Source organism: Vicia villosa, linkage group LG5, assembly GCF_029867415.1.
Source record: "Vicia villosa cultivar HV-30 ecotype Madison, WI linkage group LG5, Vvil1.0, whole genome shotgun sequence".
NCBI lineage: Eukaryota > Viridiplantae > Streptophyta > Magnoliopsida > Fabales > Fabaceae > Vicia > Vicia villosa.
Genome location: NC_081184.1, coordinates 90,533,629 through 90,558,567, shown reverse-complemented (window position 1 = coordinate 90,558,567; position 24,939 = coordinate 90,533,629). Strand labels below are relative to the sequence as shown.

At 35.6% G+C, this 24,939-nt stretch overlaps 2 protein-coding genes across 2 annotated transcripts; both read right to left on the bottom strand.

The window, feature by feature from the left end:
* Positions 1–6,183: 6,183 nt before the first annotated feature.
* LOC131604991 (uncharacterized) lies at positions 6,184–11,172 on the bottom strand. The gene is made up of 3 exons (XM_058877399.1): positions 10,991–11,172; positions 10,193–10,797; positions 6,184–6,228 (listed from the first exon to the last, which is right to left on the bottom strand). The coding sequence occupies exons 2-3, from the start codon at positions 10,793–10,795 to the stop codon at positions 6,184–6,186; spliced, it is 648 nt and encodes a 215-aa protein (XP_058733382.1). The 5' UTR covers positions 10,796–10,797; positions 10,991–11,172.
* A 1,280-nt stretch (positions 11,173–12,452) lies between these two features.
* LOC131601832 (repetitive proline-rich cell wall protein-like) lies at positions 12,453–13,369 on the bottom strand. Its single transcript, XM_058873729.1, has 2 exons — positions 13,219–13,369; positions 12,453–13,087 (listed from the first exon to the last, which is right to left on the bottom strand). Exons 1-2 carry the CDS (start codon positions 13,301–13,303, stop codon positions 12,678–12,680), a joined length of 495 nt encoding a protein of 164 aa, XP_058729712.1. The 5' UTR covers positions 13,304–13,369; the 3' UTR covers positions 12,453–12,677.
* Positions 13,370–24,939: the final 11,570 nt, after the last annotated feature.

Sequence of the window (24,939 nt, the reverse complement as noted above, 5' to 3'; positions counted from 1 at the left end):
TTTGTTAAGAACTTTTTCGAATTCGATTACCATAATTCATACATTTTTAATGCAATTTGAATATATATGTGTTCATAGTTGTGTTTACAAGGTTCCTGGATGGTTTAATTAGAGTTTTGACGCGAATACGACAATACACCATGGCTAGGGTTCAGTACTTGCGATTTGGGGCCATTGGGTTAGAGACGAAATCAGTCGAAATCAGTGGTACCATTGGATTCTTTGGATGATTTCTAGTAGATCCACGGTCTTAATTCTGATTTATAAATTGTTTCTGTTGAGCTTTGATTTGCAGGACTTATGGCAACAAAAGGAAAACGTTGCCAAAAAGGTTGTGTTCTTAATTGTCTTCACGAAGAAGACAAAGTCTGGGCGCTAATTTTTTGTTTTAAAAATTTATTAACGTCATATAGCTAGTTATATAAATCTCAGTCCAATTCCATATCAACGTAAGCATTGTGGTCCGGTTGGCAGCGCATGACACTTTGATTCGCAGGGGTATGGGTTCGATCCTTACCCACTGCGTTTGTTTTCTATTATTTTCCTTGTTCTTCCTTGTTACCAGATCACACGCGGGGACCTTCATCGTACGTGCAATGCACCCTCCATCATTGCCACAGGATTTAAGCATGGGCTGGATCTGATGGCTCTGGATGCGCAGCCCTATCATGCACCTTCAGGCTGCGCCACACACAATCACCAGCTAAGTTTTTTCCATTTTTTTTTATATTTAATTACATAAAATTATTTAGTTAGTTATATTTATATATATGTTTTATTATTTTCCCTTTTATTTTTATCTTATAAAAACTATATATATTTTCTAAAACTTTTATATATATATATAAAAATAATTATCTTATTTTAAGTATATGTTTTATTTTTTTCCTTTTTATTTATTTATTTAAATTATTTTGTTTTCTTAATATTATATATTTATATAAATTATATTTAATTACCTATATTTAATTAAAAATTCATATACATATTATTTAATTCACAAAAAATTCCTAAAAATCATTTTTTACACTCAATTAATTTATTTTTTTTCCCGATTTAATTAATTAGGTCACGAGACCAATAATTAATTAAATCAATTACCATTATACTCAATTTGAATCCTAATTAGGGTTTGCCCCACACTGAATACATTTCTTTTTTCTGTGCCTTTCCAGGTTTGGCTTTACAAATACTTTCCGACTGCGCGCCACGTCAAAGAATGAAGCTAAGTTCTAATTTCTTCTTATTTAATATTTTTCGCCTATTATTTTGTTTTAATTAGGGTTTGATTGCCCCTGTCAATGAAATCCCTCTACACTCACTTCCTCTTATTTCTCTATTCAATTATCAGATGGTCAGAGTCAATGCTTCAAGCTACCTCCAATTCTCAACCTTCATCAATCGAAGCTAAGTTTCTTTTACCCTTTTTCTGTATTATTATGTCTATTTTTAGGGTTAACCCTAGTTGCCTCTGAACAAATAATACACTCACTCTCTTCTGTTTATTCTTTCCTTTTCAATTTTCAGGGTTTGTTGACCGCCAAGGCTACGAGTGTTGGTAACCCTAAACCCTAACCTTAATATTTTATGCTTTATTATTACTTATGTCAAACCCTATTAAGGGATCCGCTGGTTACAATTTCCCTCCCCCGTATTTGTTGATTATATTGTTTAAATTGCGTGGTTAGTAATCCTAGGGAGTGCAACCTTTGAATTGAACATAGAATCACTAAATTTACAAGATAATATATTTGAATATAATCACATGATTGGTGCACACACGCACACTTTTGGGTAACCTCTTTGTTGCCTGTTGCCTTGTTGCCTGTTGCCTCTCTGTTGCCTGTTGCCTTGTTGCCTTGTATCTTGTGCAGAATAGCCAGTCCCTCGAATACGAGGATACCTCAGCCATGTTGCCTCGATTAAAGGTCATGGTCCCTAATGATGCTGCCTTCGATACACTAACATGACCTCGACCCTCGGAAGTTGCCTACGGAAAAGGCTGAGGTATCTTCTGGTTGCCTACGAAAGGCTATTCTGATCCTTCCCCTTAGACTACCTGCCTCTCTATGGCATGGGTCAGTCTTTGAGCGAATGATAATTCGATGACCCTTCTACCTCCAAACGAAAGGCTTCCTGCCCTCTTATGGCAAGGACTGACCCTTTCATTCTGAAAGGCTAAAAAGAGACCTATCATCTGAGTTTAAGGTAATTGCCCCTAATTGCCTTGCCATGCTCTATTTTCTATATTCTTTCTCAAAATTCTTCAAAAACTGGCTACGCTCATTTACGAGCTAAAGTCCATTTTTTCCTCTTTCATCTACATTTTCTGAAAACGAGCAAGCAAAGCAATTAAGAGCCCATGGAAAACCATGGATGCAAAGGGTGCCTTACACCTTCCCTTTGCATAAATTACCCCCCGAACTCAGATTTCTTTAAAAGGTTTTTTTCTGTTTCTTTTAGCCTTTCTAATTAATTTGGATAAAATAAAAGTCGGTGGCGACTCATGCTTAACCGCGACATTTCGATTATAAAAGTCAGTTCACCGTATTACACAAGGCAAGAGTGACATGCTAAGCTTTAATAATACAAAGCATGGTTTTAAAAGAGTTTTGAAAATGCTGAGCTTTAACAATACACAACAAGGTTTGATTTAAAAATGGTTGAGCTTTAACAATATAGAACCATGTTTAAAACAAGAGAGGTGCTAAGATTTTAACAATACAGAGCACAAAATAAAAAGAGGAGGAATAGAGAGTGAGTACCTTGACAATTTTATTCAATACTAACCCAGTCCTTTGGATTTTTAGCAACAATGAGGAATCAAACATCTCAAGCAAGCATTAAGGGTAAGCATATCAAGTTGTGGGTGAGACATGACATGTGTATCATGGATGCAATCAAAGTGAGTAAAGATATCAAATGTATTCAAATAAACACAAGTATAAAAGGTTATGAATAAAAAGGATGACATACCTTAAGGTCAATCATATCATGTATGTATGAGTATGACGTAATGAAAAAAATGGATGAATATCTCATGTATTTGAGGTTAGTCAACAATATATACAAAGATAATAACATAACCAATGTATGATACAAGTATGTAAACAAACAAATATGTATTCAAATGAGTAACAAGGTATAATCATGGCAACAAGTCAATATTAACATGGTGTTGCATCAAGAGTCAAGAGAAAGATCAAAGGATCACAAATTAGGGTTTTAGGTATATATACCAAACTTGTTCATTTAGAAATAACTAAACCTTAGATGATAAAACAATTGATCATATTACAAACTTCAAAGGAAGCTTAACTCCACCCTAGTAGGATCACACAAGTATAGACAATTTATTTGGTGAAGAAATCATTTTGAAAATATTTGAGAAAAAGGCTTTTAAAAGGTGTAAAAAAGGCACTATTTTGATTTAATTAAAAGTGATTAAGTAAATAATATTTTTGGGGATTTTAAAATATATTCTAAAAAATATATCACATAAATAAGGTGTGTACAAAAAATCAAGCCAAAGTAATTTAAATTGATAGGCTAAAAAATTGGCGAAGTTTGTAAAATAAAAGGAATAGAAACTAGTATTAAAAATTTGTTTTGTTGGCAAGAAGGCTTGAACACACGTCCTTTACATCAGAACACAAAAATATAACCACTGGGCCATGCGCCAGGGGTAACTAAGTAATGCAATTAGAAAATAAAATATCAAAGTAAGTGTAAAAATCTAAAAAAAAAGAAAATAACACAAAAAAGGTTTAGGGGGATCGAAACCCATACCTCACGCTTGCAAACACACTCCTTGACCAGCGGTACTATTCTCTCATCCAATAATTATATGCTTTAAAATAAATATAACACAAACAAAGTCCAAAAACTCAATTTTCAGACTTCATCTTCAACCTTGGGTCACATGGATTTTTGGAAATTCGATTTTCTTCATCTCTCAACCAATTAAAATAATGTAAACATGATAGCTGTGTAGAATTTCAATACGAACACAACCATGTGCATAACATAAATTTATTTAACCTGTAACTCTTTAATTTTCCAGAAAACACTAAGAACCCTAATTTTTCAAAACAAAATTAAATGGTATATACAAATGATAAATGACAACTAAGAGAGGGTTAATGATCCTTACATCATGCTGAACAAGATATAATCGAGTTTTATTCAAAATGGTTCCTTAAACATGGAGTTCAAAGTCAGGTTAACTTATCTTTGAAGTGAGAATCGAAAGTTGGATTAGAGCACTTCTGGGGATGTTGTGATGATCTATATAGCTTCAGTAAAATTCCAGGAAGCATTTGCAATGCTTACTTTGGATAGAAAGTGCCTCAATTCCTTTGGAAAACTCAAGTTGCATAGGTGAGCAAGTGTGATATTGATATGTTAATGGAGGTGTTTTAGTTAAGGTTTAATGCTTACAGAAGGTTCTATAAGTTATATGGGAAGTGTTTGGATGGTTGATTTGCAAAGAACTTGCAAGGAAATGGAAATTCGAAGAAATGGTTTAGAGAGCTTGCAACAATGGAATTCCTTGTGCAAATTCTGGTGTGTTGAGTTATAATTTTGGCTCATGTGACTTGCAGAAATAAATCTCAGCTCATATGGAAGGGTGGTTTGGTCAATTGGTTTCTCCAAGTTCTAAAACACATGGCTTGCTTCTTGGTGAAGAAAGGAGTAAATCATGGAATGTGCCATGCTATCCTGAAATTAGGGGATTGCCTCTGAAGTTTAGATGAAGTAATATCCAAGCAAAATCAATTTAGCAAGCTTTAATCAAGATTTGTTGAGAAAAGGTGATCTTTATGAAATTGGATATATGAATTTTTGCAAATTCATCCCAAAATAGCATCATGCAATGGATAAAGCTTATAATTCTTGTGCAATGCATTAAGGATCTATGTAATTACTCAATTATGTTGAGATTTACAAGTTATAGGACTTGTAAAGTGAGATCTTGTGGTATGGCTTTGGTTTGAACTTGGTTTAGAACATGAAAATGGCCTTAAGAACATCTTCCATGGCGTCTTCTTCTTAAATTTGAAACTCCTAGCTCACACATGCTATGAATGAGTTCTTGCACTTTTTGGAAAACCTAAAACATCCTCTACAACTTTCATGTTCGGAGTATATCTGAATTCACAAGGGATCATTGTTGAAAATGGCCTGAAAGTCAAGAACTTTTAAGGATCAAAACTGCCTTGAGAATTTCACTAAGTGTTGGTAATTGAGGCACTAACTTCATGGCTTCATAACTCAAAACTTTTGCATCTTTTGGAAATTCATCCTCAAGGACAAATTTGTTGTATGTAATTTGCTATTCAATTTGATCTTTGGAGCATGAAAAATGGTGACTTGGTGAAGAAGTTATGAGCTTCCAACTTATACAAACCATTGTTTTCTGATTGCATGCATCTCATTGTTCATTTCATGCTCTTTTACATATACAATGTGATTTATTGGTCTAACTTATTCGATACATTGCTATCTTCGATTATAGTTAAATTTCAATAATAACAAGGCATTGGATAATTGGTTTCGTCATCATCACTTATCATCATAGTTTTTATGATGATACAACATCATAAAAATTACGATTATAATGAGGCAGATAATCTAATTAATTGTATTGTATAAATTTAACTATAATTGAAGATAGCGATGCATTTAAGGCCATTATATCATATTCTACAAGTAAAAGAGTACAAAATGAAAGATAAGACGCAAATATTTTAAAAAAATTGATGGATATAAGTTGGTTTTCAAGAACAACTTAATTTGCATATTATAAGTATCTATGTCAATTTAAATGAATGTATTTTAAGTGAGGATTAGTGAAACAAACAATCTACAAAGAATATAATAAACTCAAATAATCTTCTTGCTTTGAGAACATTAATCAACAACAACAACATACAAAAGCAGTTATAAACAAAATAACATATACAACAGAACCAGATATTATAAAATGTTTCTAGGACGCAACTTGTATTGAAACTAATCGTACATGGAACATGAATCATTGATAAGGTTCATCTAGGTTGAGAAGCAATGAAAAAGAAAGAAATATAAGGAGTAAGAAGTTTACACAACAACTTCATACTTCTTATATTTCTTCTCATAGGTTCTCAAACTATATGAAGTTTGCTGCTGTTGTTTCTTCATTTACTTTTTTTGTGACTTAACAATGTATTGTTCTTGGTTTGATTCCTATAAATACCATGAAAGTTATCAAGATGTGAAACCGCAAACTTAATTTTCAACAATAAATACATGCAATAAAATAAAAATACTAACATCTTACATCATCAATGGATATACATGAAGTCGTGGAACTGTAACAAAGTATTAAGTTCATATTGTTGTGAAGCCTTGAAGAAAAAGTACAAGATGGATGAAGTTTTCTACATAGCTTCATACTTCTTGTACTTTATTCCTGTTAAGGTCGTGAAGATGGATCTAAGAAACAGAGAACATTCATCAAGATGCAACAAAAGAGATAATCAGGAACTATCTAACAAGAAGATGGAAGAAGAATAATATGTTATGTATTGAAAACAAGAATCACGACTAATGACGAAGAAGAAGAGAAAAAATGGGTGCTAGGGTTTACCCGCGAAGGATACGGTGCTACTGTAAAAAAGTGAGAGTTAATTCGCTGATATATGAGTATACTATTTCACAATGGTTAAAACTTTCAACCGTGGTGATATCCCTTTTATTATTTATTTAAAAGTAAATAAAAACGAAAAGGCGCGTCTTAACATTAAAGGAATAAAATATTTGAGAGCGCTGAGGTTCGAACCCATAAAAGTTTCATTTTATCACCACGGTTCACAGTTAAATGATCCACCGTTATTATATGTTAATGTTTTTTAATTAAAAAATAAAAAAAATTAGCACCTCAATTTAGATATGTCACCACGGTATATTGAAGTACCGTGGTGAATTTGACGTTGTCGTATGCACGTTTTGTAATAGGACACTCATTGTTTTCCCCTCGACCTCGCATTCAACTGAGATAAAAAAATTCGTTAAAAAATCTATGTTTTGTTGCATTGTATGTGGCTTATAGTAACCCTTAGACTAACCATTATATGTTTTTTGTACAAGTTTCTTCTCATGGCCATTTGATAACTCCTTATTGAATTCATAACCTCTTTTAATGACTTCAAGACTTGTATATCATATTCAAAATATGATGGGTTTTAAAGAATCTCTATACCCTTTGAATGAGGATATACATATATTAGCTTTGAGAATGTTTAAGTATGAGAATTTCTTTAGCCACCTCCTAACCTTCTTGCCCACCCCTAGTGAATTTACCACACTACCCCTTGTTTCGGAAGTTCATTTCCGAAACGGTACTTTTTTTTTGCAAAAAAGGTGTTTTCGGAAATGAACTTCCGAAAAAGTGTTTTTTTTAATATAAAAAATTGATTTCGGAGATGCATCTCCGAAATAAAGTTAAATTTTCAGAAAATGTGGTGTTTCGGAAGTTCATCTCCGAGCGCACCCCCCATGATGGAATTCGGAAATGCACTTCCGAAGTTATGTCTGGACAGAAGCAAAATGAAAAATAACAACGATTCGCTTTATTTAATCGGGTGAAGATTACAACGATAATATTACTGAAAATCAAAGTTACATATTGTTGAACACGGGTAGGTGGGGATGAGTCAACATTTTGATAACGTCGTCCGCCGATCTTTGAAGTTTGGCGTCCAACTCGATCGGGCCTTTCGAAGAAAATCGGTCGAACGTTGTCCACATAACCGCTAAGCCTTCGTCGTTCTTGATCTCAAAAGGTGTGAACTTAATGTCTCCCTCGTCGTTAAGCGATGGAGAGCGGTACTCGAGCTTGACAACCTTTCAATTCTCGGGATAGCGCAAAAGCGTGTTGAGCGACGGTATCAATTCCGCAAACGGCGTGTCACGCGAGAAGCGAAATTAGAACGGCATCGGGTAGCCGGTTTCAAAGTAGACGAATGCTAGGTGAGGGTAGGTTTGTGTCATTTGTGTTTTGTGGTGTGAAGAGGATGAAGAAGAGTGTGTGGTATTTATAGACTTATTGGAGCATTGATGGCCCAACAAATCTTATCCTGCATCAGGGGACATTTCGGAAATGAACTTCCGAAAATAGGCTCCAGACATGTATATTTCGGAAGTTCATTTCCGAATTATGCAGAAACAGAGGCAAATTTCAAATTTTGTGCATTGCATTCAGTTTTGTGTTACCAATACCAAAAGCATTCAAAATAGGCATAAATTACACAAAGATGACATAAAACATACTTATATTATATATGTATTGAATCTGTCCGATTTTACATGATAAACAACAATACATACAAAAAATGATCGTTACAAACAAAAAACGATCCGGAACGAACTAAAATTCACCGAACCAATCGGTGGATCCTAAGTCGAAAATAGGCACGTTCTTCGAACGCTCTCTATTTTGCTCGCGCTCCTTGCTCATCATTTCTTCAAACTCCGCCATCCTCGCAACGAACGGATCCGGCCAAGTCTCCGCCTCATTTGAACGATGTGCCGTCCATTGACAAGAAGTAGCCGGTATAGGACAACCCGGTTTCAAAAACACTTGAACGAAGTGCCGCGATTGTAGATACCCGATGCATATGACGCGGCCCGACGCGTCCAACGGCGGTCGACTATGAAGTGGAAAGAAAGTCTCACATAATCCGAACCTCGTCAAATCGACGCACACCATATCATATGCACTTGCTATTAGATGACCCATCTCGGGGAATGACATCCACTTCGAAACCGGAGTGATACCGGTAAGTGATGGAACAAGTGCATCATGAATTTTTGCAAACTTTTCTTGATTTTCATATAGTCGGCCGTAGATATCCCGATACAAAGTCAACTCCGCAATGAGCTCCCGTCGGACTAAAGTGTGATTATTTTCCCCTTTACCGAGCAAACCCGCAACGGCCCGATATCCACAATTACCGTCGCCTCCAACATCAACGATGTTATCGATATATTTGTGCATGAAAAGTGGCATCTCATCAATATAGACAATCGGTGATTTTTTGATCGGCGGTGTGCGAGGTGGCTTCGAAATACGGGCTCCTTTGTTACCACTACACGTGGACTTCGGTGTCTCTTGAATTTCCGGCAACGATGAATCAACATGTTCAAAGTAGGAAGGAGATCGTTTTGTTGAATTGTCATCTTGTGTAATTTTTGACTTTTTTGGTGCACCTTTCGTCTTAACCGGTTGAGATGGCGGTTTCAAATCGGTGGTCTCCGGAAACGCGATCTTTCGCAATTGTTCTTTTATGTGCAATTTTGTTGTGTCGTCCGCCTTAGCAAACTTCTCCATTATCACTTCCAACTCGTCGGAGATGGTGATTTTGGAGTCATTTTCCTTCTGCGGGTCAAAATCATTAAAACGAAGTTTCTTCCAATGGTCGGCTACCTCATCCATGCGTATTGGTGAATTCAACTCCTTCTTTTTTGAAATTATACAAGCACACGGAAGGCCGTATGTAGTTCTAATGGTGCACCCACATAAAGAACTATCCGCCCCCGTGGTCTCCGACCGCTTAGCTTCATGAAACAAAAAATTCAAACCCGTTCGAGATATGTTGTAAATCAATTGGGAGAATAGAATTTGGCCCTTATACCAGTGTTCCATGACCGTCTTGCTCCGACCGAACGATGTTTGAATTTCATTGTGTTGATTTTCAAGCATTTGATTCACGGTGTCCCACCCGCGACATAAATCTCCCTTACTATCACCCAACCACCTCTTGAAGACCGCATGTGCGGATTCAACTCGGTTAGTCGTGGTGCAACCAAGATGTCTAACCCGATTTGTCCAAGCGCACACGACTTTTTCTCTAACTTTGTCAAGAATGGTGGATTCGACGTAAGTCTTGTCCGTCGAATAAGTCTTGTCCGTCGAGGTCACACCGACGATCTCTAGAAGAGGAAGCCTATACTTGTTTGTCTTGTACGTCGAATCCATGACTAGAACGGTTGGAAATATGTTGAACAATTTGATACTTTCGGGATGAGTCCAAAAAATATCACGCACGGTAACTTTGTCCTCGGAGGTTCGGAAGCTTGAAACGTAATTGTTATCGCCTAGAAGTTTCAAAAGTTGTTGCATTTCAGACCGAGGACCCATATTCAAAACCTTGAGATTGTGCCGTTCATTGTAAACTTGCTTGATATTTGAAACGCTATCCGGTTTCTTACGCTTCAAATCGGCAAGTATGTTGCGAGGCGCCACTTTGACTATCGTTAGGTCCGATATCACATTCCTCTCTTCGCGGGACAAACGACACGCCATTGGATGCCCGTGTAACTTGACATCCAAGGCATGATTATGCATTCCACAAATTACGGTTAACCGCCACAAATCATCAACCCTCCGATTAGCACGCAACTTAAAAGGACACCCGCACTTTCTCGATCCCGTGTCCTCGTGTTTTAGCACACGGTTTGATTGCACATAACTACCACCACGTTCGCAATTCAAAACAACGAAAGCTTTCCGCCTACTATTTCCGTTGTCCGACCTTAAAATGACAATTCCAAATCCAAGTTTACTAGCTTCGTTTCGAACCCAATCAATCAATTGTTCTCGACTAACGAAGCTCCGATCATTTGTAAAATGTTGCCTAACATCGACCGCATTGATCATAGGAGTAGCGTCAATAACCGGATCGTTATTAACGTTGACAATTTCCGGATTTAATACTCCATCGTCTTGCACAATGTTGTCCGGATGCACCATACCTAGCAAATGCAAAAATTAGCAAAATTGGCCAAAACTGTTTTTTTTTAAACTGCCATGGCATATTTCAGAAGTTCATTTCCGAAATTTGTTAGGTAATATATTTCGGAAATGAACTTCCGAACCATATCAGTTTTCAGCATAAATTTGTTGAATCAATGTAGTGAAATAGGGGATGAAATGAGAGATGTTTACCTGAAATTGTAGCTTTCTATGCCCCCTTTAACGTGATCAACGGTTTGAAACTTGCTTTTAGGGCGAAAAATTGATGGAGATTGATAGGGTTTAGAGAGGGTTTTGATAAGTTTTTGGAGAAAAATGATGAAAAAGTGAAGGAGGGAAATTTGTATATGCAGCAACAGTTTCGGAAATGAACTTCCGAAAATATGCACGGATTTTGAATTTTTTTAGTTCGGAAATGAATCTCCGAAAACATCAAATTTTTGATGTTTTCGGAGATTCATTTCCGAACTAAAAAAAAAAAACAAAAAAAAAATAACTTCGGAGATGCATCTCCGAAGCAGGGGCAGTTTTAGGATTTCGGTGGGGGTTTCCCACATAGGGAGGTGGGTAAAGAAAAATTCTTAAGTATTTCAAATTCGAAGATGAAAGTTTTACTTGCAACAATGCTAAAAAAGGTATTCGATCAATCTATTACTCATGACCAATCGTATGGATTCTTATACAGTCGCAAATGCACAATTATAGTGTAACATAAAAAAATGGACCTATGAGAGACTTATGTTAAATACTTGTCAAAATAATGTGTTAATTAGCTAAATAGTTAAAATGTTAGTTGATCTTTTTTATTTTTATTAATACAGATAAATATAGTTAAAGACCGTACATCACTTCTTATCACTAAAATATAATATTTGTGGGATTTTCGACAAAGACTAAAATCCAGCTAATAGAAAAGGATCCAAAGGGTTCGATGGTGTGAGAGAAATACTCAAGTCGAGCATAATCTTAGTCAACCAAGGAAGAGTCTATCAATAGTCAATTGGACCTGAAAGCACTCAAAAGTCCAAGACTGAATAAGCAGCCCAAGTCATGAGCGTGAGGATTTTTGAGGAAAAGGGCGAGGATTTTTGAGGAAAAGGAAATACGAATGGAGAACGTGGGTGTTCATAGGAGAAGTTAGAAAGAAGAACGTGGAGTTCCAGCTGGTTGAAAACCACCATGAAGTAGTTATTTCTCTGTATTATAAATAAAGGACTTTGTACATAGTTTTAAAGGTCCAAACTTGCGAACGCCTATACGCTAAACACTCAAAGTACCCAAGCGAACGAGCGAAATGAGTCAAACAAGAACTATGTACGTTTGAATCACGTATTTTTAATGCAAATTTTAATGTTATGTCATTTACTTTTAAGTCTTGCTATTTATGTTTAACTTTTCGCTTTGATCTTTCACAACTATTTGCGAAAACACCAATTTTGACGTTGAGAGTATTTGGTGCCGTGTTAAGCACCTTCTTTTCAAACTACAATATTTAAAAACTCTTGTAAAAACTCTGAAACAAAAGTGCTGTTCTAAGATTCCTTAGTTGATCTCGCAAAGTAACCTTTAAAAAGAGAATAGTGTTGTGTACCAATTTCCAAGACAAACACATACACAATAATATAGTAGATAATAATAAATATAAAAAGAAATATAATATCAATGACAATTGGCACGTTGAGAACTTTATTAAGGTGAAAACATTAAGTAATACACAACACATGGTAAGTTCTCTCAAAGAAATAAAAATTACACAAGATATAAATAGGAGAGGTGAAGCTATTTATATGTAAAAGCTTTAAGAATTGATTATTTAACTTTTCAAGCATGGTACTTCCACGAAACACTTGAGATACATTAATTTCTTCTATCAAACTGATTAATGAATTGGCTTAACAATTGGAATCACCTTTGGAATAGGTTTGTAAATTGGAATAGGCTTGTAAATTGGAATAACCTTAGGAACTGGCTTGTAAATTGGAACATAAACAGGTTTAACAATGGGAACAATAGGCTTTTTGAAGAAATAATGCTTATGCTTAAGAAATGCCTCTGGCTCAACAGCAGAGGGGATTGGTTTTTCACCTATGATTGGTTTGTGGAATGGTTTATAGGTTGGAATGTATTTTGGTATAGGCTTATAATAAATTGGTTTCTTGTGAAAATATCCTTTGAGTTTGTGTTTTAGATAAAAATATCCTTTGAATTTTTCATCTTCATTTGGCCCTTCTAGGATTGGCTTTGTCACCCCTTCATTTGCAAGCTTCCCTTCTGTGCTCACTTCAGTCCCTACACAATAAATGCAAAATTACTATCACAAGTGACAACAAATTATATATTTTTTCATGTCATAAATTTTTATATACTCTTTTTACCAAATATGGGAGAAATATGAATGTGTGAATGTGAAAATGACAAACCTGAGGGATCATCTCTTGCTAAAATAGAAGTAGCATAAAAGAATGTTACAAGAAGCAACAAAGGAAAAAAGAAAGCCCTTCTCATGATTGAAAAAATGAACAAAAGTAGTTTAGAAGTGGAAATGTTTGAAGACTTAGCTTGAGTTACAATTCTCACAAGCATGCAATATTTATACTATAAACTACTATAGAGGATAGTTAATGATACATAGGTGACTTATATCAGTATTATTTTTTGTGATTATTGGAGGATGTTAATTGAGTTTATCACCGTTTTTATGGCTGAGTTGGTTGTTTGTTATGAATCTATTAAATGAGCCTCTAAAATTGAATGGTAGGATCATATATAATTCTGCCAGTTAGTTAGGGAAGGTTCAAACTGCACTTACAAAACAATACATTTAAGTGGAACACACACAGATATTATTACCACTTAAGCCATATTTTCATTACATTGTTGACTCACCATCTTTGAAACAAACCAAACTCATGTAAAGGAGTAGTAAGTAGTAGCAAACCAAATTCTTTAATGTCTTGTTCGACCATTAATTCTAACCATATGTACAGCAAATATATCTTATCTTGACAATGAAGTACACGCATAAAAACAACCACTAATATCACCTAAACACAATACACAAATTGAGCCACTTCTATGTTATTTATTTATTGGTGTCTATTGACGTGGTATTAAATTGATAACCTAAGTACAAGTGTGGTGTGCGACATCCTTCTAATGTTATGTTGGGGATGAAGCACATAACACAAGACTCGGACTATGTTATATGACGTATAATCTCTTTTGCAAGATGTGCATGTCAAAATCTTACACATTCTTAATTTTACTTGTTCATTGACCCTCTAATCCAAAATTTGGTATTGACTTTACTTATAAATATAGAAGGTTTTGAGTAAAAACATAAAAGAAAAAAAACTCAACGTGAATGGTGATAAAGGTTACAAAATAAGATTATTACCTTTCGAATTAGAGAAATACATGGGCTCACACTCAACCATAACCCACTATTTTGAATTGTATTACGATTATCTTTTAATTTTGCATAAAAGAAAAAATTACTAATGTCATATGCAGTCCAAGTTACTACTACATTAAATTTTTTGCAAGAATGACAACCATTTAATTATCTCAAATGCACTGTCATCATTATAAATCCTTTCATTAAACTAACTTATGAAATTCTTGCTGTGCTCTTTCAACAACCACTTGTCACTCATTCGGGAATATTTTTTCTTGATAACTCTTTTATGAGTAGATAAGTATGGTTCAACTTCATCAACATTATTCAATATATATAAATGTACATGAAGAACTATATCCCGAGACATTGAAATAACATTTAAACCTAGAGTACCTCTTCCTCCATATCTATCAACATGATCTGACTTTGGAATTTATATCAACCAGGTTTCCGACAAATAATTTGAACACAACTCAACAATTTCTTCTGTGATGTACCTTGCAACGATTGATGCTTCTGGTCATGGTGATTCTCGTGTATCCTTGAAAGATCTTCATGTATCACTCAATTAGATACATCCACCTTAAATAAACTGGACTAAAATCTAATTTCTCTTACTAGATGTATAATTAAGTGAATCATAATGTCAAAAACTGATGGAGGGAAATACATCTCCAATTGACACAAGATTATTGCAGCCTCATCTTCTAATTCATCTAATTTATTGAAATCAAGAACTTTTGAACATATATCATTGAAGTATAAGCACAATCTGATTATAGTTACTCTTATATTTTTGGGTAGGAGTCCACCGATAGCCACTGATTGAAGTTAACGTATCAAGACTTGACAATCATGAGATTTTAAGTCAATTAACTTGAGATCTTTCAATGATACAAATTTCTTGATGTTTGATGAGTAACCTTGTGGAACTTTGATATCATGCAAACACTTGCATACACTTTTCTTTTCCTTTTTAGTCCTGTCTGGAATGTTTAGAAGTGTTCCAATCAAACAATCACAGACATTTTTCTCAATATGCATCACATCAAGACAATGTCTTACGTCGAAGTTAGACCAATATTGAAGATCAAAGTACACCGATCTCTTTTTCAAAATATTTCTATCAGCGGGCCCTTTTTTATTCTTTTCAAAGACAACAGTAAGGTGTTCTTGTCATTGATAAACTTCATTGCCTGCTAAAGGCTTAGGAGCGATTTCAAACTCCTGATCTTCGTTTAAAGCCTTCAACAATCTATGATAAGGATGGTTAGGTTTTAGAAATTTCCAATGCCCAAGCTAAACGATATTTTTTCCAAATCGAAGTTGGTGAAAACAGGTATTAGATTCACATATAGGACATGACTTATGTTCCTTGAAACTGTATCGATCCAAATTACCATATGTAAAAAACTCGTTGATTGGGAAAAATAACCTGGAACACATCTTAACCTTTTCACCTGAATACGCATCATCCACATCAATGTCTTCCTCCCATAAAAGTCTTAAATCTTTAATTAATGAACTTAGAGAAATATCTATGTCATTTTCAGGTTGTTTTGGTCCAAAAATTATCATAGATAACTAGATATACTCGTGCTTCATGCACAATCAATGAATCAAAGAATCAACTACAAGCCCAAACTTAAGGTTTCTTAGCTCAAGGCTAAAATCTGAAAACAACTAATCTATTTTTTTCCATTGTAAAGAATCATCTACATGGAGAATGTTTCCATCATATTTTATTTCATATGCATGTCATATAATATTCTTTGTGCATATGTATTAGCAAAAAGTATCTTAGACCTTGGAATCATAGACAAGTACCATAACACTTTAGCATGAAAATGATTCATGCTAACATTGTCATAGTTATCACCATTGTTTTCCTTCACCTTGTAGTGCAACTCACTACATTCTAGACATTGATCCAATTATACATACTCTTTCCTATATAATATGCAATCATTACGGTATGCATGTGTTTTGATATACTCCAAACCCATTGGACATAATATCTTCTTGACCCCATAACAACGATCCGACAAATTGTTATCTTCTGGTAGCATTTGTTTCACCAAATCAAGCAATTCCGTAAAACTTTTATCTGTCACCCACTTTTTTCCTTCAAATTAAATTTTTTTAACACCACAAACAATCGTGTAAAACTTGTGCACCCCTTATATAAATGCGCATCCTTATTACTACATAAAGTATCATAAAATGTGCTTTCCTAAAAGAAGATTCTCCAATATTACAAATCATATCTTCTAATTGATCATCTATATATTCATCAACTTCATGTGTTTCTGACTGTCATACCCCAAAATTTGCCCCCTTATAATTGTCTATGTCATTTTTCGAATGATTGACATGGTGCAGTCGGTAAGAACTTAAAGATAAGAGTGTGCGATCGAGAGGTCTCGGGCTCGAATCCCACTGACTTTTCGTCTTTTATTTTTGTAATGTTTTTTTCTAACCAATTTTCATTTATTTATTTATTTAGAAAAAAAATAAAAAAAATAAGATTCCTTATATTTTTAAGTATATTAATTTTAGTTTATAGTTGTATTTATTTGTAAATTAAATAGGAGTTAAACTATATATTGTTAGAATTATTAGTGTTAATTTAGGATTTCTTTTTATAATTATTTAGTTGATTGGGCAATAGGCCCATTAGGTGTAGAAAACCTAATTTTTACTAATATAAATAAAACATTTTTAGTGCATATTAGGGGAGGCCACTCTTTTCACCCAATAATCTTTACTCTCTCTCGGTACAGAGGATTGACTTTTTGTTCAGATACTAACAACACAAGTTTATACGCTAATTTTCTCACTTTCTCACGTATATACTCCAAAACCAAATTTCTAATATTTTTTTGACAGCGGAACCTTGCCTCAAAGTCATAACCACAATCCCATGCTCATCTTCACCAAGAATTATGTTTACAGGTGAAAAGAGATAAGTAGTTTCAAGGATTCGGAAAAAGAAGAAAATTCTGGAAAAAATGAAGAAGACCAAACTCGCTCCGCCGCTACAAAACCGACACGGTCAACAACGCAAACACAGCCAACAACATTCACGCTTTTGCCTCAAATTCTTTTTTCCGAATTCAAGCATATACCCATCATAAATCGAGTTTGGATACATGTCTGTGTTCATAACCTTGTCTTGAGTCTCCCTGTGTTGTTTAATTTGAGATTTTGTGCAGGTTTCAAGAATCACCATGGCCGGGGTTAGAAGCTTTGATTTGGGGCTTTTAGAAATAGATAAAATTAGAACGATTCAATGACTCTATCACGTTTAGAAATTGATTCCCAGCCGAATCATGTTTTCCTTTTATATTTATTGGTCGAAATTGTGTGAGTTTAAATCTGCAGGATCGAAGGAAGTACAACGAAGATGAACATGAACAGTGCCACATGCTTCAACTTTTGTTTTGAATTTTGGCTCGCTAATTTTTCATACATTAATCCTCGAACCACTATGATTAACAGAAGACGCAACTGGCGCAAATGGTAAGACTGTTCGCTGGGTAACAAGAAGGGCGTGGGTTCGAATCCCCACTCATGCCAATTATTTTTACTGAAACAAAAAGATGGATCACATGCACGCTGCCAAAGGGAGTTCATGGTGCACTCTCTCATCCCGGCCTTTGGATTGTTCCAAAGCTGCATCCAACGCACGAGGGCTGCAACCCCACCATGGAGCTTCAAGGATTTACCATACAGGATCATAACCAGGTTCTTTCTATTTTTTTTTACTTATGTTATTTTGTTTTATTATGATTAGGTTAAATATTAGTTAATTAGGAAAGTTAATTAATTATTCAAATTAGGATATAATAAAAGTAGGATTGGGGTTAGGGGTATAGGATTTCTCCCGATTTATTCGATTATCTCGACTATTCGATTTAATTGTATTAATTAATCTAATTACTATTAAAAAACATCACAAAAAAATCCTAGAAAGGTAAGGCATTAGGGTTCGCCCAATCCCATTGGCCATTAGGCCAAGATATTAGGATTTAATTTATTATTCGTTCCGACTAAATCTATTGGTCGCAATGGTTAATAATCGATTAATTATTTAATCAAATCCAATAATAAAAACATATTATTTTGCTAAATGGTTTTAACCATCTTATTGGTTATGATGATTAGCATATTCCCCCTTATCAATTCGTTATTATTTGTAATCGAATCTATCGGTTATGAGGGGTAACGGTAAATTAAAAACTTAATAATTAAAATAATAATCCGTTATTAGTGATAATCGAATCAATCGATTTGAATTGGTAATGGTGCAAAACCCCAATCTTTTGACTATGGTGATCAAACCTATTGATCATTGCGGTTAATTGTGCCAAATCAGGGTTGTACGCCCAAATCTAAAAAACACTAAACCACGATACTACAGTTTTTCAACACTGCAATGTTCACAACTACGATAAGGTAACTCAAAATACCTTCGAACATTCGCATTTCAAAACAACTTCAAAACAATTTCAAAAACACATCAAATTCAATTCTAAGGCGTACAATCCTGTGCCCCGAACTACGTTGACTCTGATTCTCCATAAGGAGATACGTAGGCACTTGGCAACAAGGCGAGTCCCCCTCCTTCTAAATCTCATCTTTCCCCGATTTATTTCCCTTAATTATTTAACCCTCGAAAGCATAAACCTTACCTTAATACTCTTAGCCATAACACTGTTGATCCTTAGATTCAAAGCCAATAGGAAAGGGTTGAGGGTGCCTAACACCTTCCCTCGACCTGAATATAGTATCTTACCCTGATCTCTATACTGCGTAGGGTTTCCTATTCGCCCTTCAGAATAGGTGGCGACTCTCTAAGTTTAAATTTTAGGCAGGTTGCTACACTGACGTTGCATTTTGATTTTATCCACTTCACCATGCCAGGTCCATATTGTATAATTTTGACAAATTTCATCACAACATACTTGATGGAATATTTATTTCTTTGGAAATTTTTTGACATTTCCGCATACAACACAAGAACAATAAAAGAGTCCATTATTGTTGGGAATATTTTATTCCGATTATTCAAGGAATTCAAGAACTCCATTTTCATACACTGGACCTAATCTATCAGCTTTCATCCAACTACGATCCATAATAAAATTTGAAATATATATCAAAAACTTGTATAATCATTTAACATTACAACAACACAATAAGTTATAAAACAGTCTTTAGCTTCATATCGTTAAATAACAACTATAGATAACATTCCCAATAACTTAAAAACAATCTCATTATCACTCAATCACAACAACACAAATGACACACTAATGCTACATACAACATTCTCACATACTAATATGTTGCGCGCGCGCACACACACACACACACACACGCGCGCACACACACACACACACACACACACACACACACATATATATATATATATATATATCACCTACATTCACACAACTTACTAGAGGTTCATACACACACTTCATATGAATATGGTTCAATCACAATAATATAACATTTAACAACACCAAAATCTAAAAACTCAATGTGAATGGTGATAAAGGTTAAGAAATAGATAAAGTGCTGTAAATTGAAGAAGAGGTTGCGATCAAGAAACACCCTTCGTGTATGCTTGCGCTCGCTTTCGTTGTAAGAACCGGAAGTTTGGACCTTCCAAGAAATGAATGAGAGGTAAGAAGATGAAGTTTGAAAGCCTGTTTCGCTGTCGCTTTTGTTTATTCTTCACTAGGGCACTTGTGTTCTAAAGAAAATAAACAAAATCTGATATGTTTTAATTATAAAGAAACACATTTCACTGTGGTTGATAAGATCAATTGTAGTGAAACATATTAGTTTTAGGTGACATACAACCAGGGTTGACAGATACAACTATGGTGAAATTATTTTTAATTTAGAAATTAATGAACACACTCTTTGTTGTATAAAAAAAATTAAAAAAATATTGGTGCTAAGATTCGAAACTTGTAAGCCTTAACATATCACCACAATTATTATTATGGACCATAGTGGTAAAAACCATTACTTCGATTGCTTGATTAATCAAGATAATAAAATGTTACAATAAATATATTTTGTAATAGTGTATTAACTATACAAACACCAATATTATTTACTCAAACAATAAACATACATAACAATGTTTAATATTATAAAGATATCATTGATTAGAATTTGTTGTCCTTGGTAGGGATGACAACGAGTCGGGTCGGGTGCGGGTTTCACACTACCCAAACCTGCACCCGAAATTGGCATCCGAACTCGAACTCAAACCCAAACACTATTCGAGTGGAAAAATAACACCCACGCCCACACCCGTTGGGTTCAGATTTTTTCACCCAAACCCGGAACAAAATACATAAAATATATTTTTCCTACAACTCTCCACAATATATATATATATATATATATATATATATATATATAACTATATATAACTATATATATAAATATATATATATAACTATATATATAAATATGTATAACTATATATATACATATATAAGCGGGTGTGATTTTGGGTTTCGAGTGCGGGTATCGAGTGCGGGTTTCACACTACACAAATCCGCACCCGAAATATCGAGTGGCACCCAAACCCAAACCCAAACCCAGTCAACTCGGGTTTTCACCCGTTGACTCGGATTCGAGTGCGAGTGGGTCCCGCAGGTTTGGGTCTGCTTGCCATCCCTAGTCCTTGGTTGTGAAAGTGTCATAAAAGGGCATTGACAGAGAAACTCAAAAAATATTATAAGCCTATACAAAATACATTTGAAGTTTGCAAGTTTTCAAATAAATTTAAATCTTAGAAGGAAACACTCCCACCTCACCCCAAAGTAATCTTGAAAAAGAAAAAAAACACACACAATATTTTAATGATAACAAAGAAGAAACAAACCATAAGCTCACAAATTAACAACGAAAACAAATTAAAACATAAAATTACCTTTTCAATTCAAAAAGTTTTTTCTTCCAACAGATAGCTACAAAGATATAAAAATAAATTAAATTACTATTATTCTTCTCATAAAATACAAATGAATAACATAAAAAAGAAGATATTATAACCTTGGGTGTGGTAATGCGATTTCCGGTGAGACAATGAAAATGAAGGGCGATTTTCGGTGAGATTCCGGCGGTGTTGCTTGGGCTTTCCCGGTGGAACCTTCAGTGGCTTTTAGAAAGGTATCTTCCATTTTCTCAATTTCGGTTTAAATTTCTGGCTTTAGGGCTCAGGGACCTTGTTGAGGAGGTGTTTCTTGATACTGATTTATGGCACTTTAGGTTTGTCGATTTTTTCTTTCTTGTACGACTTCGTCGTTTTAGCCCGGTAGGTTACTTCTGGGGTTTTTGTCTTTTCTTTCTGGTTGCGGTTTGTAGAGTTTCTGTGGGCTGGTTTTTTTTCGTTTTCCCACTATGAGAGATCTTAGGAATGCTGTTAAGGGAGGTGGGTGGACGGAGGTTCGTAATAGAAGACCTTTCAACAGTTAGAAACCGCGGTGGGACACGTTTCCTTTCGGTGGAAAAAATTTGATTCTTAAGGAGATGAAGGAGGAAGTGGTGACATCTATTTACTTTTCTGAGTTTCCTGATTACTCAAAGTCCAAGGTGTTGTTTGATATGTTTGGGTATATTGGAAAAGTGGTAGAGGTTTCTATTTCTCCAAGGAGGAATAACATTGGTAAGAGGTTCGGTTTCGCTAGATTCGTTGATGTGGAAGATAAGAGAATGTTGGCGGTACAGATGGATAATCTGTTCATTGCAGGTAAGAAGATTCACGCGAATTTACCTTGGTATCAGAGAAATAATTTGGGGCTCGCGAGAAATCTGTTTGGAGGGTTTAGGGGTAAAGAGAAAACCGATGTGTTCGTCAATCGCAATGATGGGAGGAAGGGTTTAAGGAAGGATAACCGGAGTTTTGCTGAGGTTGTTAGTAAGGATAGGGGTTGCTTCGTCCAAAAGGAGGAGGAAAAATTTTCGAGTTTGTGTTATAAATCAAAGGAAGAAGAAAGGTCGAGGTTAAACAAAGCGTATATAGGGAAGGTTATCGTGTCCGGTTCAACTTATAACATACAGACGCATTTCGAGATGGAAGATTTCTTTGCGATTAAAGTCACTCCTATGGGAGGTAATCTATGTTGGCTTGAGGAGATGGAGGAGGGGTACATTGAAGATCTTATTGGAGAAGGTGAAACGTGGTGGAGGACATGGTTCTCCGAGATTAAGAAACGGGAAGAAACAACGGTCGATGATAGTAGGGTGGTGTGGCTGCGCATTTACGGAATACCAGCGCATGCTTGGTCTTCTGACTTCTTTGTGGGGCTGGCTGATTCAATGGGTACCTTTGTGTGCATAGATGAGCATACTTCAAAAGGTGAATTCCTGGATGTAGCGAGAGTGTTGGTGAAGGTTGTAACATTGTTTGTTTTACCGGACTCTTATCGGGAAATCATAGATGATAAAGTTTTTCCTCTGATCCTAAGGGAGGACAACTTTGGAGCTTTACGTTTAGGCTCTGCCCCTCCCAAATCTGTTAAGTTTGTGGGGTCATCAGATTCGGAGGATGTTTGGGCCAATGGTTTGTCAGACGAGGAGGTAGGCTCTGAGTTTGCTCTTTCGACCGATAGCATTGAACAATTTCTGCAATAGGTGCTGATATTGGAGTGGGGAGGAAGGTGGATGGTATTGAGGTAATATGTTGTGAGTCTGTTTTGGTATCGAGGCCCAAGGCTGGGGCACTGAAGGCCGATTCTAAATATTATGTTCTTGCAGTGGTAGATAGGTCTAATGGGGTGTTCGATAAGGCGATATACTTTGTGCAAGGAAAGTGCGTTGATGACTTTTCTGTTCCGGAACCCAACAGTAGCGGAAACAGGAAATTTAATGAGGCCGGCTCGGAATTTGTTGCTGAGAAAGGGGAATCCACTGGTTTTTTTTGATGTTGCTATTGAGCATGCTAAGGAGGGTTTGATACTGGGGGCGGCTCAGTCTAATTCGTAGCGCTGCCTAGGTTTAGACTCAGTATCTGAAGGATCTCGAGTGGCTGATTCCGTTTTGGAGACGATAGCGCCGAATGCTGGCAGCGGGGAAGGCGTGGAGTTAGAGCATGAATCGGATTTGCTGGAATAGTGTGGTGCTGCAGGAGTTGATTATACTATTACTAAGCATAGAAGGAGACGGAAAATGGCTTTGTTAGGAGGTCCTTTGAAACTCCTTAAATCCATGAGTGGTAAGAAGAGATTAGGAAAGGAAGAAGGCGGTTTTATGGTGGATTCGAGGGCTGTTAAGGATAGAACTCGGAGGCCTGCTGCTGTGAGACTTAACAAATTTCTTGCAGCAGCGTGTTTCGGCATTGAGGTAGTGCCCTATGTTATTAGTACAGTTACTGGTCTAAATAATAATGTCGGTGCTGCTGTTTGTTGTGTGGAGAGTGCGACAAATTCAAATATATTCAGATGCAATCAAAGGATTTTTAGCAACTTCGGCCTTGATTCGGGGGATAAACTTTGGAAAGCTATCTCTAATCTAGGGGTGGTATCGAGTGAAACTAGAAGGAATAAAGACAAGGAGACGAGGTGTTCATTAACAAGGAAGGCGAATCACACATCTTTGTAATGATTGTTAGATCATTAAATATTAGGGGAGGGGGAAGTAGGATTAAGAGGAAGCGTATTAGTAGTATTATCCAAAGGGGTAAAGAGGATTTATTTTTTCTTCAAGAGACTAAATTGAATCTTATTTCGGATGCGGTGGCTAGGAGCTTTTAGGGTAACTCGAATTTTGATTACTCTTTTACGGAATCGGAGGGCATGTCGGGAGGTATTCTCATCTTGTGGAAAGCTAGTTCCTTATCAGTGGTTTTCAGTTTTCGAGGCTCGGGTTTTCTGGGCATGAAGGTTAGTTAGAGAAATCAATTTTATTACTTTGTTAATGTTTACTCTGCTTGTTATTTGTCCTTGAAGCGATCTATGTGGAAGGAGTTGGTGGAATTGAAACAAAAATTTAATGATAGGGATTGGTTAATTGGAGGCGACTTCAATGCTATTCAGAAGAGAAGCGAGAGATTTGGTATTTCTTTTATGACCAATAAAACGGAATGGGGGGAGTTTTCTAATTTCATTGAAGATTGTGATTTGATTGATGTCCCGTGTAAAGGAAAAAATATAATTAGTTTAGTGGGGATGGAAAAACGAAGTGTAGGTTGGACTGTTTTCTTATTGATGGGAACATTATCTCCTTGTGGGGAGTGGTGTGTCAATTAATTGAACAAAGAGATGTGTCGGATCATTGTCCGGTGTGGTTGGTTGTAGACAAGGAGGATTGGGGTCCCAAACCTTTCATGTTCAATAGCGAATGGTTTCATAATAAGGAGTTTATGCATTTTTGAAGGTAGAATGGAAGGAGATTATTGTGCGTGGGAAAGGGGATTTTGTTTTAAAGGAGAAACTTCTTATTATCAAGGATAGACTTAAGTGGTGGAACAAAGTGGTTTTTGGTAAATATGATTTGGAAGTGGAGGAAGGGGTTAGAGAGATGAATGAGGTGGATGATTGTGTCGTTATGAGTGATGAGGTTCAAGCTATCAAAAGAAAGGCATGTAGTAGATTTTGGTTGAACCTTAAAATTAAGGAGAATATGCTTATTCAGAAATCTAGATTAAAGTGGCTCAATGATGGGGATTCCAATAGTAAATATTTCCATAGAGTTATGAAAGAAATGAGGA